The following is an 11,163-nucleotide window of genomic DNA, read 5'->3' as shown; positions in this document are numbered from 1 at the left end:
GTGCGGCAGAGCGCTTTTCAAGTGCTTCCTACATTTTTCATACGTTTTTTTACGTAATTTACACTGGCGGTTAATTAAAAACTGGGGAAGCAGCTTACCTGCCGCTCGAGCAGACGCTCTGGGCCCTCGTATAAATCTGGTTCAGTGCCTGCGTCGTGAGCAATCGCAGCGTCTGGATGAGCTTTTTAAACGAGTCCGTGAATTCCTCTTGCAAACCGTCCTAAAATGAAATTGGCGTTCAGATAGTTTGTAAAAAAGCTATGGGATGGGAAACAAATAATAAAATAAATTATTTTAATTTGATATTTAAAAAAGCAGTAAATTCTAAAATATTTTAGAAGTTCCTGTTTAGCATTTTCCTACCGCACTCATAGCGCAAAGATTTTTGAGCATCTGCCTTGACACCCTGATCTCGGAGGATGCCGGCTTTGGCGTCTGTTTGTGGTCGAAGGTGAGGGTGGTGCGTCGATCGACCTGGTCCACCAACGGTGCTGTTGAGCTGATTTCCTCTCGCAGCTCCATGCTGTACTTGACCTCCGTCTTTGCTCCACGCTCGTGGTTGGAAAACGGCTGGAAGAGATGCGACTCAACGCACTCAATCGAGTTGTACACGTTGTGGTCCACGACTACCGTGCACTCAGACTTGGAGGACATCAATGGAATTGAGTTGTATCTCTAAAAAAAAAGAATTAAAATTTTTAAACTACCCTGTACATATTTAACTTTAAAAAATTCTTCAGCCTTTAATAACTAATGATAAATCAGGCCGAACAATATTTACTTAAAAAATTAAATATGGTTATATAAGATAATATTTTAGATTTTCAACTGTTTTTTTTTCTTACTGAGGGAAATTGGTAGGGCGTCGTCTGTATAATCGAGTGCTGCTTGAAGCGAGAGGTGCACGTGTTCAGGTGCTTCCTTTTTCTGAGGACGAGGCTGGTTTCCCGCGGAGAAATGAACGAATATTCGGTCTCGCAGTCGCCGTTCACGTCGCTCTGCAATTTTGTGATTTCATTGTAGCAATTTCGAAACTGTTTTGACTCGGCGAGCGTTCGGGTCACGCGCGCGGGGACTGACCTCTGTGCCGTAGTGCTCGACGTCAAATCGCTCCATCGTGTTTTGAAACGAGGATAAAACTCCGCGCTTGAAATTCAGCACCCACGACAGCTCCTCGAGGTGCGGACAAACTTCCTCTATGACACCGTCCTCGAAGGAAAATCTGCGAAAGGGCATGATTTAAAATCCGGGGGGTAAAACGGGGATCTTTACCTGAGAGGATGCTCCTGCAACGCTTCTGCGAAGGACGCCGTATTGGCGGACGCACGGGCTCCTTTGAACGGCGCCCCGTCCACGATTGCCGCTTCTACTATCGCTGATTTTTTCAGCTAGAAATTGATTAAACAAATAAAAGTATTAAATATTTGCTGAAATTTTCCTTCAGTTGAAAAAACTGCAGAAGCTTCAAGGGTTTTTTTGAAATTTCAAATTAACCGTCAATCATAGAAATAAAAATTAAAAAAAAATTTAACCGTTAAAAATTTATTGAATTTTAATCATAATATTTTAAAACCTAAATTCTGTTCTGTCCATTCTTCTATTTAAAATTAAATTGATTTAATCATCTTCATTTCATTTATTCCAACCTCTAGATAAGCTTCGCAGTGTGTGATGAATCTGATTGACACTTCTGTGTCGATTAACAACGTCGAAGCGTTTTGGTTGGTGCCGAAGAAAAACGTCGTCACGTTCGCATTGTACTTGTACAAGTACTCTGTGTCGACATTGTATTTGAACTTCGTCCTCTCTGAAACTAAAGAAGAAAAAACAAGTCTTTCTCTGTAAAAGGATTTCTATGAAAATCTATTATTAGAGCATTAGGCAACAAGCAGATATTATCGTCAACTTAGAAACAATGAAATGATGCAAATAATTTCATAAAAAACAATAAATAAAAGAAATCTCATTCATTAATATATGAAAGAATATCCTATGAGTGATATTTTATTCATCAATCAACCAAACCTTATGATTCCTAAGATTTTATTTTCAAATTATTGTTATTTCTTGTTTTTATATTATAGAAGTAACAATTCTTTGCGTCAGCACCCTTGAACCGAAAGCGTGTTCTCGATTATCCCACATTATCCACTATAGAGAGAGTTACCTGAAGGCGCACTCAGCGTGAAATTACGTAACGCCGTTATGAAATATTTCTCCAAAAAATGCCTCAAGACATTACATATATCACTATAGATACAAATCTAAACATAGTGTGTTCGTCAAACAAACACGCCACACGAATTTTCTATAGTCTCTCTGTCGGTCAAATTTCATCTCGTCGAGAGAGCAGATATTGTCACTTAGGAATTTGTGTGGGAAAAATTTCAATGCGGATGAATGCATAATTCTAAAGAATGAAATTTATTTAATAAGCAAAATTTGTAAAATCTGAATAATTTCTAGTTTTTAAATTTCCTTGGCTGATTTTTTTTTATTTTAATTTAATTATTGGTTATAGCGCAAAATAAATTTTTTAATTTACTTCCATCAACAGATGTAATCATCCTCAAAAATATATTTTTACCCATCCATATCATGCAATAATAATTAAATAAATGGCAACGTTTAATAATTTAAAAATAAATTAAATATCCAAAGAGTTATTATCTTTTCTAAGTTTGTTGCTGTGTATTAATAAATTGTCAATAACACAAATAATGCGATTCAAATCCTACCTGCACACTCCGGATTGCCGCATGTCGCAGGGACTCGGATGGGACCTGTAAAAGAGACGGCTCTCAATCTCGCATTCCGCACTATTTTCCCCGCAGGCACACTTACTGGCCGCGTTGGCAGCCCCCGCGAGCAGCAGCAAGAGCAGAAAGGGCTGCATTATATCCTCAGTTGCTGCTCATTGCCCCGAAAATGTGGCGTGGCACAAATAGCACGAAATCCAAGAAATCATCCAGCGTCGAAAGAAAGTGTCCTCGGAGTGCGGCGCGATAAGCAGGATGTTGATTCGGACGGTGGTGACCGCGTTACTAGAGGCCAGACTGATAAGATGCCAAGGGTCACTGCTGCATCTCTGTATCCAATGGTCTATGTAATGACGTGTATCGGAAGATTCGAATAAAATGGAAAGAAAAAAAAATGATGAAATTAGCAAATGAGTTTTCTTTGTCTTTAAACTGAATTTAAAATTATTAAAAGCTCGTAGCTTGTTTCCGAACAAAAATTTAAAGTGGATTGGGAATAAAAGGCAACTACTGAAAATTTTTAGAATTGCGTCGGCTAGAATTAGCAGACCGATTGAGTTGTTATTTATTTAAACAACATTTATTCTACTAAGTGCGGTAGCGGAAAAATTGCGCAAATTCCCTCAACAAACACATAAGAGTTTTAACTATTGAATTGATTGTTGGCTTTTTCTTCGCGTTTGGTTGTTGAGTTATGCGCGATTTCTCCGTTACCACGATGATTATTTTGATACATTAATTAAAATTCAATTTGGCTGATATTCTCTTAATTTTACAGCCTTATTTTATTGGTAGTACGTACATTTCGATTCCTCTCCCGTCAACTGATTTTATCACAACTTGTGGTGAGAACTCTTTGTTGTAAAATAAAATTAGATTTCTAGTTGGTAAATTCATGATATTTAGGACTCTATCCACGCTTAAAATTATTTCTTGAATTACTTTTAAACTTAAATCAGTTCAGCAAATTTCCATCATGCATTTTTTATTATTATAAATGTTTATTCTCACTAAAAAAATTTAAAATCTTAGGTCAATTTTGGCTTTAACTGAACCTTCAGTAGAGAAAAGTTTATGCCTTGGGAAGCAACGATTTTCCTTGAATTCGCCGTATCAAACCCTCTCAAAAACGATTTTCAGAAGTATTCGAGATTTCGAATCCAAAAATCACAAAGCGGCTGGTTTAAAATATTTTAAACCATAAAATTCTGAATTTTAATTTATCTTTAAATCTCTACGAATGCCTTGTACCTATAAAATACTTTAAAAATAACTATTTACCACTATTTCTGCTCAGGTGATTGGATGCAGCGCCTTAAAATTGATGAGAATGAGCTTGCAACACGATCCTATTGAAACTTGTCACCAGCAGCGACTGATTAGTCTTCTCCACAGAAGAAATTTTTTGTTCTGCTCCGCCCGAGACGAAAAAGGTCTCCCAATCAAGAAAAAATCCTAATTGATCTCTTGAATGAAAATTCTTAGTATATATAAGGCGTGAAAAAATAGAGGGCTATACAGGAATAAAAGCCTAAATTTTTAATTTTGCTAATTTAAGATTGTCGATTTGAGCCGTAGAAATCGTGGAAGTTAAAAAAATCTTAATTTCTGAGCTGACTGAAAAATAACCTTGGCTCTTTTTTTAAAATAAGTTGAATGATTTTTAGTAGACTTAATCCATTGTGAAGCTCTTTCAGAATGTTGATTATTATCTGCTCTCTGAACCAATGATTTTTCAATACCAGATTATTTATTTCAAAGCTCTGTGAATGGGCAAAATTATCATTGCATTTTAGGAATTTTTTTAAGCATGGACTCACTTCATAAGCCACTCAAATAAAATGAGGTCTTCAACACCCTCTCAATAAACTTAAGAATTATTTAAGTTTCCTTTTAAGTACGTATACACACGAGTAGAATTAAAATGAAAATTCCTTTTTTTATTTTTTTGTCCTCGTGGACAGGACTTTATTACATAGTATAAAAAGAAGCTGCCCTTTTAACTAGGGGTTAAAACAAAAACAATTTCCAATTTTGATCATTTTAAGTAGTGGTAAATTAACCGAATCAATTTGTATTTACAGGCAGCTAAGAACAAAACTAGCATCACTGACCACTCATAATTAATTTCTCTGTTGTCTCACGTCATTTGCGAACTTTTGAAACTTATTGTAGAAAGCCTTTAGAAACAGAGCTAAAACATCGAAGGAGCTGTAGTCCACGCATCGTAAATGCTCATTTGAAGATCGATTGTTTGTACGTTTTCGCAAGCGCAAGCACTTTTCCGACGAGAGCTAATTGGCCCATTGCGAGGGTCCTCCTCCGTCTTGGTGCACATTCACTTCGAGGACGTCGCCGTCCGTCATTCCAATCTCGTCTGGTGTGTTCTGCTTGTTCACTCGCACACCATCGAAGTGAAATCTAAGAGACTCCAGGTCTAGGTTCTGAATAGGATAAATAATCAATTAGGAGGTTTTTAATTTGCATGCTTATTATGTATTGTAAATACCAGTCTTTTGGCGTAAGCTTCCATGAGCTTCTTGAAAGTGTTTGTAGGTTTTGTCTGGAAGACAATGACAGACTGGTCACTCATGGCCATGGCTTTGATGGTGATCAGCTTCTTCTCGGGCTTGATATCTTTCTGAAAAAAAGTAATTAACGGCAAATTAGCGCACAAACTCGAATGGAATTTATTGCGTTTTAATTTCGGACGTTCGTGCAACATAAAAATTCCGTCGCTCACCTCCTCGTCACTCATTTTGCAGCAAATATCATCCAGTTTTTTCTAAAATAGAGATTCCGTCTAATCCGCGGGGATGAATTTGCGGATGCAGGTCGTATTGAAAGACCAAACAGCAGGAGTTGCAAACAGACAACAGAAAGGCGTGAATTCGGCGAGTGAATTTTGCAGCAGCTGATGCTGTTTGCCGCCTACTTGTTCGCGCGCTCTGATTGGCTGTCTCGTGGCGCAAAATTCAAACGCGGGAAAAGAGGTAATCGGAGTGGGATAATTAGTTAGGGCTGAAATCAATTCAATTAAACTAGTTTAAATTGAGTTTTCGTGATTTAATGATAATGTAACTTAAAACTGATTATATTTCGAGCTGAATTCTGTGGAAACTCAAATGTTTACTAGCTGTACGGGCATTGTTGCTGCGCCGCTGTTTCATATCAATCGATAATATCGCCTGCCGTTTCGATCATAACAAACGTCACGCGAATTGCAGACCAAAACAAAGGCTATTTAAAATTTTCCTGCAAGTTCTTTCAGTTTTCCAAGCTGTTAACGGTCTTATTCGCACCTCTATGTAGTGGGAGGAGGCGTCTGAAGGCCTATCTCAAAAACCCATCTGCGCCTGGCGTAAGTTTTTGCTCTCTGAGTAAAAGTCTCACCTTTCTTTACAAATCATTAATATAAAGTCTCATCCACTTACTTGTTTAGTCTCATACCAATTTTATCTTTAACGCTTTTTGGACTTTCTGCAGAATGTCCTCGATAATTAATAGATTGCAGTTGGTAAGATTAAAATAGATTTCAAAGCACTTATTTATCTTTGTCAGTCACAATAATAATAACTCTTAACATTGCGTGCTAAAACCTCTCACAGCCATGATACTTTCCATTATTTCATGGTTGCTGGACATTTATTATTTTCTCCCTTCTCAGCTGGGGGCCAGAATGTCGCGAAACGTCCAACGCCGCCCAGAAAGACCCCCATCCGATGAGTCCTCGGACGAAGAGCAGGCTGCCGCCTCAATCAACAATTCAATGAATACCTCCCTGAGCCAGCAAGGTGACTTTTATATAGCTCTTGAAAATAATAAAATATTAAAAAAATGTGTGTATTTTAGAGTGCTCAGTGTGCATCTCGGTCGTGGAGCTGCCTGTGAGGCTGCCATGCGCCCACCTTTTCTGCTACACCTGCGCCAAGGGCCTCGCACAGACCAGCAACTCCTGCGCCATGTGCCGCAGTCCCATTCCCATAGACTTCCTGCTCGAGCCCGACAAATACGTCGTAGGCATAATTAAAGAGCCCAGCAATGAACACTCCTGGTTCTACATGGGCTGCAACGGTAATTTCACCAAATTCAACACATTCGATGGCACTACTATTTTATTAAGACACATCTGCTGATATTGAGGACTATATCTAGGCTTAAAATAATGTTTTATTTTGATTTAAACAAAAGTCTGTTCAGAAAATGACCGTAGAAGTGTAAATAAATCAAAAAAATAATTTTTGACAATGCTACGTTGATTTGCTGGACAGATTGTGGTTTTTAGTTCATGAAATTAAATCCTTTAAAGCATGAAATCCCAGTTGTAAAGCTTTGCAATCGTAATTATTCAGTGGCACCATCTATTAACAGTTTTGAACTCTCAATTTTCAGTCACTTGACGATTAATAATTGTTTCCTTCTGGCCCTGAATTTCAGGTTGGTGGATGTACGAGCCACGAGTTCAGACTGAGATAGAGGAGGCGTTTAAGAGCGGAGAGAAGACGTTCAAGGCCCTGATTGCCGGCCACTTGTACGTGGTGGACTTTGATAACATGTTTCAGTACCGCAAAGACTTTCCTTCGAAGCGGCGGAAGATCAAGCGTGACCTCACCAGCAGCAGTCACAAGGGACTAGCTGGCTTGAAGCAAGAAATGCGACCTGAATTTCCTCTCGGAAAGGAGTAATCGTCGATTCTTCGTCTGACTGGAATGTTTCGCAGTGTTAAAATTGGGGGAAATGGCGGATAGCTTTTTACGATGATTTTTAACTGACTATCTTTTTGAGCCTGTGATGAATACTTATTATAACTTACTGACAAAGGGGTTCTTGCCACACATTGCTACCTCCTGCCTAGGATTTCAGTGGCTTCTCTCTGGAGGTGTCTCTTGTGGTTTACAAGTTAAATTTTCTCGTGATTGCAATGGATAATTTTTAATTAAAAGCTTTTGCTTGTGTTGGAACCCGTTTTCATTTAATAGCGACTTTTACTGATTTTTTATTTAAGTAGAAAATTTGTTATGCCAACTTGTTTGCATTGAATCTTCTTGTATACAGAGGTGACTGTTTTATTATACAAAAATTTCAGCTTCGTTGCATTGGAATGAATTATAAAAATAGTGTTAACATTTTAACTATAAGAATAATAATGGTATTACAGCGCATATTTGAGTTTCATTTTTGTCTGAAGGAACCAATTGTCGTCTTGCTCGCCTAATAGAGAGTTGCACAAAGTTTCTTTGAGAATATTCTAAGGTTTAGTATGCATGCCTTTGTGAGAATACTTGGATGGCCAACATGAAACGTGCAACCTGCTGGCGGTGAGTAGGTTGCACTGCATCTCCCTCCCTGTTTTCTGTATCTTAATAGTACGATCTCGTCTCCAAGCACAACTCTTTTTAAAGCCAACAGTTTGCTGTTATGGTCAGGACAAGCAATTTTAAAAATTGTGCGAGGAAACCAATTAGATCACTTTTATATTTTTTCGGCACAAATGGGTAAACTTAGAATATTAACGTCAAATACACATCTTAAATTCACTATTTGGGTGAGAAAACAAAGTAGTACATTAGCGCGAAAAGGGTGTTTTACTGTTTAAGGTCCAAACTGACGCAACAACCCGCTGGCGACCACAGGGCCGCCTCGATAATTGCTTTGCATGCATTTTTTTATTTGTAACGGATGGCAACGACTCGTTAACGTCGAAAATATCAATTTCATAAATTGCTGTAGATGAGATAAAAACTGGTGCGCGAATGAGCCACGCTCACCCCATAGAAAATATTCTTCTGTCAGTCTGTGTGCACGCATGTGCCGAGCGCCGGACGACTAGTGGGTATTTCAATGGGCAGGTTTGCTGATGAAACTTAGGATTAGGCGAAATAGCTCCAAAATGTTCCAATTTTAACATCTTTTTATAATTTTTTGACTAAGGAATTTTAGTCCGTTTTTTCTGTCAAAAAGTGTTTCTAAAATGGCTCAGAAATATGTTAAATAGACGCGGATAATGTGATTATTAAATATGTTAAATGGTCTTTTAAAACCAAAATAATTAACTCATTTTGCAGCACTTCTCTTTTTATAAAATTATGAGATTTTTAGGTTCTCATGGCTCAAACCCTTTTTGTGAGGACGAAAAATTGACGAGATTGAATGAAGCTGTACCGCCGAACAGCCTTTCCGTGCAGGTTGCATAATATCATTTCACTCTTCACGACACAAAAGTCTAGCTCGTTTTTCTCGAGGTCGATGTTTGGCTGTCGGCTGCTGTAACGGCGTGGGATATGCAGCAGGTCGTTGTTGCGCCTTGGGTGATTTGTACCATGGCGTTTTAGTCTGTTATTATTTATTGTAAGACATTTTATAAAGAACAGCAGAGGCAAGACCGATAATAAATAGGTTTCGCTGATTATTCAGCAATAAGATCATTCAAAAGCACATGTAAATTCTTTAATTATCATTTTAATAATGTAAAATACAGTTCTTAACATACAAATTAATAATTAAACGAGAAAATTGAGCTTTTTATATTTCGTCGTTTCTGTGTAGGTGCGTTGTTTTTGTTTTCAATTTATTTTATGAAATTGGGAAACATTTTTCACATATTTGGGGGCTTCTAAGTGTGTCTAATTAGTGGGCAACAACAAACAATATGTATTTATCTTTATAACATAATTGCTGGTTTCTCCCACGCGGCGACATCTTCTGTATAAAAGTTCCAGGATTTTCGGTTTGAGTTTTTAGCGTCTTCTTATTTTAGAACGTTTTCGCTAATTTGACTTATTTGAAATGCTCCTGTAAACAACCTTAAAAATAAATGAGCAAATAATGTAATTGCAATAAAAAAAAGATTAAGACATAAGACTCAAACCGAAAATTCTGGAATTTTGGTCCTTATTGAATTTTATTGCTTGTAAAATTAAGCAATAATTCATCTTTTCCAAAGTGCACTAATAATCAAATCTTGATCAAAAAGGAACAGTTAAATTTCACAATCAGATTTTGTGAAATTATTTGAAAAATGTAATAGTTTTGTCAAACATTTTACCCTTGATTTCAACCCTACACGTCGCGATCTATCCGACGGTGTGTAGTGTGTGTGAGATATGAGATAAATAGCCTCCCGCCAAAGAAAAAAATCGTAATTTTCAACAGACAGTGCTCGCCGCGCGCTTGATTGGCATGCAAACTTTGGAGCCGAACGCCCAACTTGTGAGAAATTTAAACAGTCTGCGCGCAACCTCAGGAAAACGTCAGCTTTTTCCCCTTTAGGAACGATTTTCAGTGACGTCTCGATTAAAGTAATTAGCAATATTCTAGACCAGCCACTCCTAAGTGGCTGCTCGAGCTCAAGTCTTTTTTAATCCTCTGAGTTGTTTCCCATCTGGAGCTTGCAAAAGTCTGGACCATTTTTCTGAAATCTAAAATGTACGTCTGGCCGTTTATAACGGTCTTCAACGATTTTTGTCCACTTTTAAATGCGTTTTCTATGTCAGTCTGCATTCTCGGCGCGAACAACCACCAGCCCGTGCGACTTTCGTAAAACCAAGAGTACTTCTTAGCGGTCGGTTTTGGCAAGGCGCCAACGAGAAACATTTTGGAATTCGTGGCGAGTTCCATCGAGATCTCAGCTCTGCACAGGGCGCAGCACTTAGTGGTCTTCAGAAGGCCCCTGGCACAGGTGAAACAAAACACGTGGCCGCACTGCAGACGCACTGGAAGCTCCAGAGGCAAAATGCACACGGAGCATTCATCTGCGAACAAATATCAATGCTCATATTTAATTTTTATTTATATTTTAACAATTTTTACTATATAAAATTTGTAGCAATTGACACCAAATTTAAAAATTTGCTTTTTAATTTATCCATTTAATAAATCGTCTTATGTAATAGCGGAAAAACCAATCGCAAATTTTATTTTTGCATGAAATGGGCAGCCATGAATTCGACTGAAAATCTGGGTGCTTGTTGAGCACTGGCAATTTTTACTGAGTGTAAGATGAAATAATATTCTTTCCAAGAAGAGACGTTTTTAAAGCAACGAAAAAACAAATCGGATTAATCTGAAAACTGATTGGCTCATCTACTCAGTATGGAAAAAATTTAGTCTGGATGGTCAGCTATTAGTGAAAAATGTGCGAGGAAAAATACAAAAAAGCCCCGCAGGCCACATCAGCAGTACTTTGCCTCCAAAACAAAATTAATCTTTTTTTACTAAAATGGCTTAGCATCCAGATATTTTGTCCGTTCAGTTTCTTGAATTTAAAAAACGTTTATAAATTTGCATAAGAATTTAAAAATAAATACTTACCAATATCTGCGTCTTGATTGGTCTGCTTGGGTCGTTTTGTCTTTTTGATAGCTCTGGTCATTCGCCAGACAAACCTCCTTTGCTTCATTAACAT

General features: G+C 37.7%; 4 protein-coding genes across 5 annotated transcripts in view; 1 reads left to right on the top strand and 3 right to left on the bottom strand.

The window, feature by feature from the left end:
* Positions 1 to 3,123, bottom strand: part of Apoltp (Apolipoprotein lipid transfer particle) — a 21,134-nt gene extending 18,011 nt beyond the window's left edge. Inside the window, exons 1-9 of the mRNA XM_065481148.1 lie at positions 2,845 to 3,123; positions 2,739 to 2,783; positions 1,647 to 1,813; positions 1,273 to 1,388; positions 1,081 to 1,222; positions 846 to 998; positions 364 to 675; positions 99 to 220; positions 1 to 28 (exon numbers count right to left, since the gene is read on the bottom strand). The exon at positions 1 to 28 is cut by the window's left edge and continues 107 nt beyond it. Of these exons, the coding sequence (XP_065337220.1) occupies positions 1 to 28; positions 99 to 220; positions 364 to 675; positions 846 to 998; positions 1,081 to 1,222; positions 1,273 to 1,388; positions 1,647 to 1,813; positions 2,739 to 2,783; positions 2,845 to 2,896 (1,137 nt within the window). The 5' untranslated portion in view covers positions 2,897 to 3,123. The remainder of the gene's footprint in view (positions 29 to 98; positions 221 to 363; positions 676 to 845; positions 999 to 1,080; positions 1,223 to 1,272; positions 1,389 to 1,646; positions 1,814 to 2,738; positions 2,784 to 2,844) is intronic.
* Positions 3,124 to 4,869: 1,746 nt separating this feature from the next.
* On the bottom strand, positions 4,870 to 5,709 carry LOC135936727 (uncharacterized). Its single transcript, XM_065479660.1, has 3 exons — positions 5,503 to 5,709; positions 5,269 to 5,400; positions 4,870 to 5,203 (listed from the first exon to the last, which is right to left on the bottom strand). Exons 1-3 carry the CDS (start codon positions 5,515 to 5,517, stop codon positions 5,054 to 5,056), a joined length of 297 nt encoding a protein of 98 aa, XP_065335732.1. The 5' UTR covers positions 5,518 to 5,709; the 3' UTR covers positions 4,870 to 5,053.
* Positions 5,710 to 5,952: 243 nt separating this feature from the next.
* On the top strand, positions 5,953 to 7,921 carry LOC135936726 (E3 ubiquitin-protein ligase rnf146-like). Of its 2 annotated transcripts, none has more exons than XM_065479659.1 (4): positions 5,953 to 6,120; positions 6,427 to 6,553; positions 6,612 to 6,833; positions 7,197 to 7,921. In XM_065479659.1, the coding sequence occupies exons 2-4, from the start codon at positions 6,439 to 6,441 to the stop codon at positions 7,442 to 7,444; spliced, it is 585 nt and encodes a 194-aa protein (XP_065335731.1). In that variant the 5' UTR covers positions 5,953 to 6,120; positions 6,427 to 6,438; the 3' UTR covers positions 7,445 to 7,921. The 2 variants fall into 2 exon arrangements, with proteins under 2 accessions (XP_065335731.1, XP_065335730.1); XM_065479658.1 differs by lacking the exon at positions 5,953 to 6,120 and adding an exon at positions 6,232 to 6,276.
* Positions 7,922 to 10,061: 2,140 nt separating this feature from the next.
* On the bottom strand, positions 10,062 to 11,163 carry LOC135937480 (E3 ubiquitin-protein ligase RNF146-B-like). The gene is made up of 2 exons (XM_065480632.1): positions 11,070 to 11,163; positions 10,062 to 10,510 (listed from the first exon to the last, which is right to left on the bottom strand). Exons 1-2 carry the CDS (start codon positions 11,161 to 11,163, stop codon positions 10,062 to 10,064), a joined length of 543 nt encoding a protein of 180 aa, XP_065336704.1.

Source organism: Cloeon dipterum, chromosome 2, assembly GCF_949628265.1.
Source record: "Cloeon dipterum chromosome 2, ieCloDipt1.1, whole genome shotgun sequence".
Lineage (NCBI taxonomy): Eukaryota > Metazoa > Arthropoda > Insecta > Ephemeroptera > Baetidae > Cloeon > Cloeon dipterum.
Note: the sequence above shows the minus strand (reverse complement) of the source record. Positions and strands in the feature narration are given on the sequence as shown.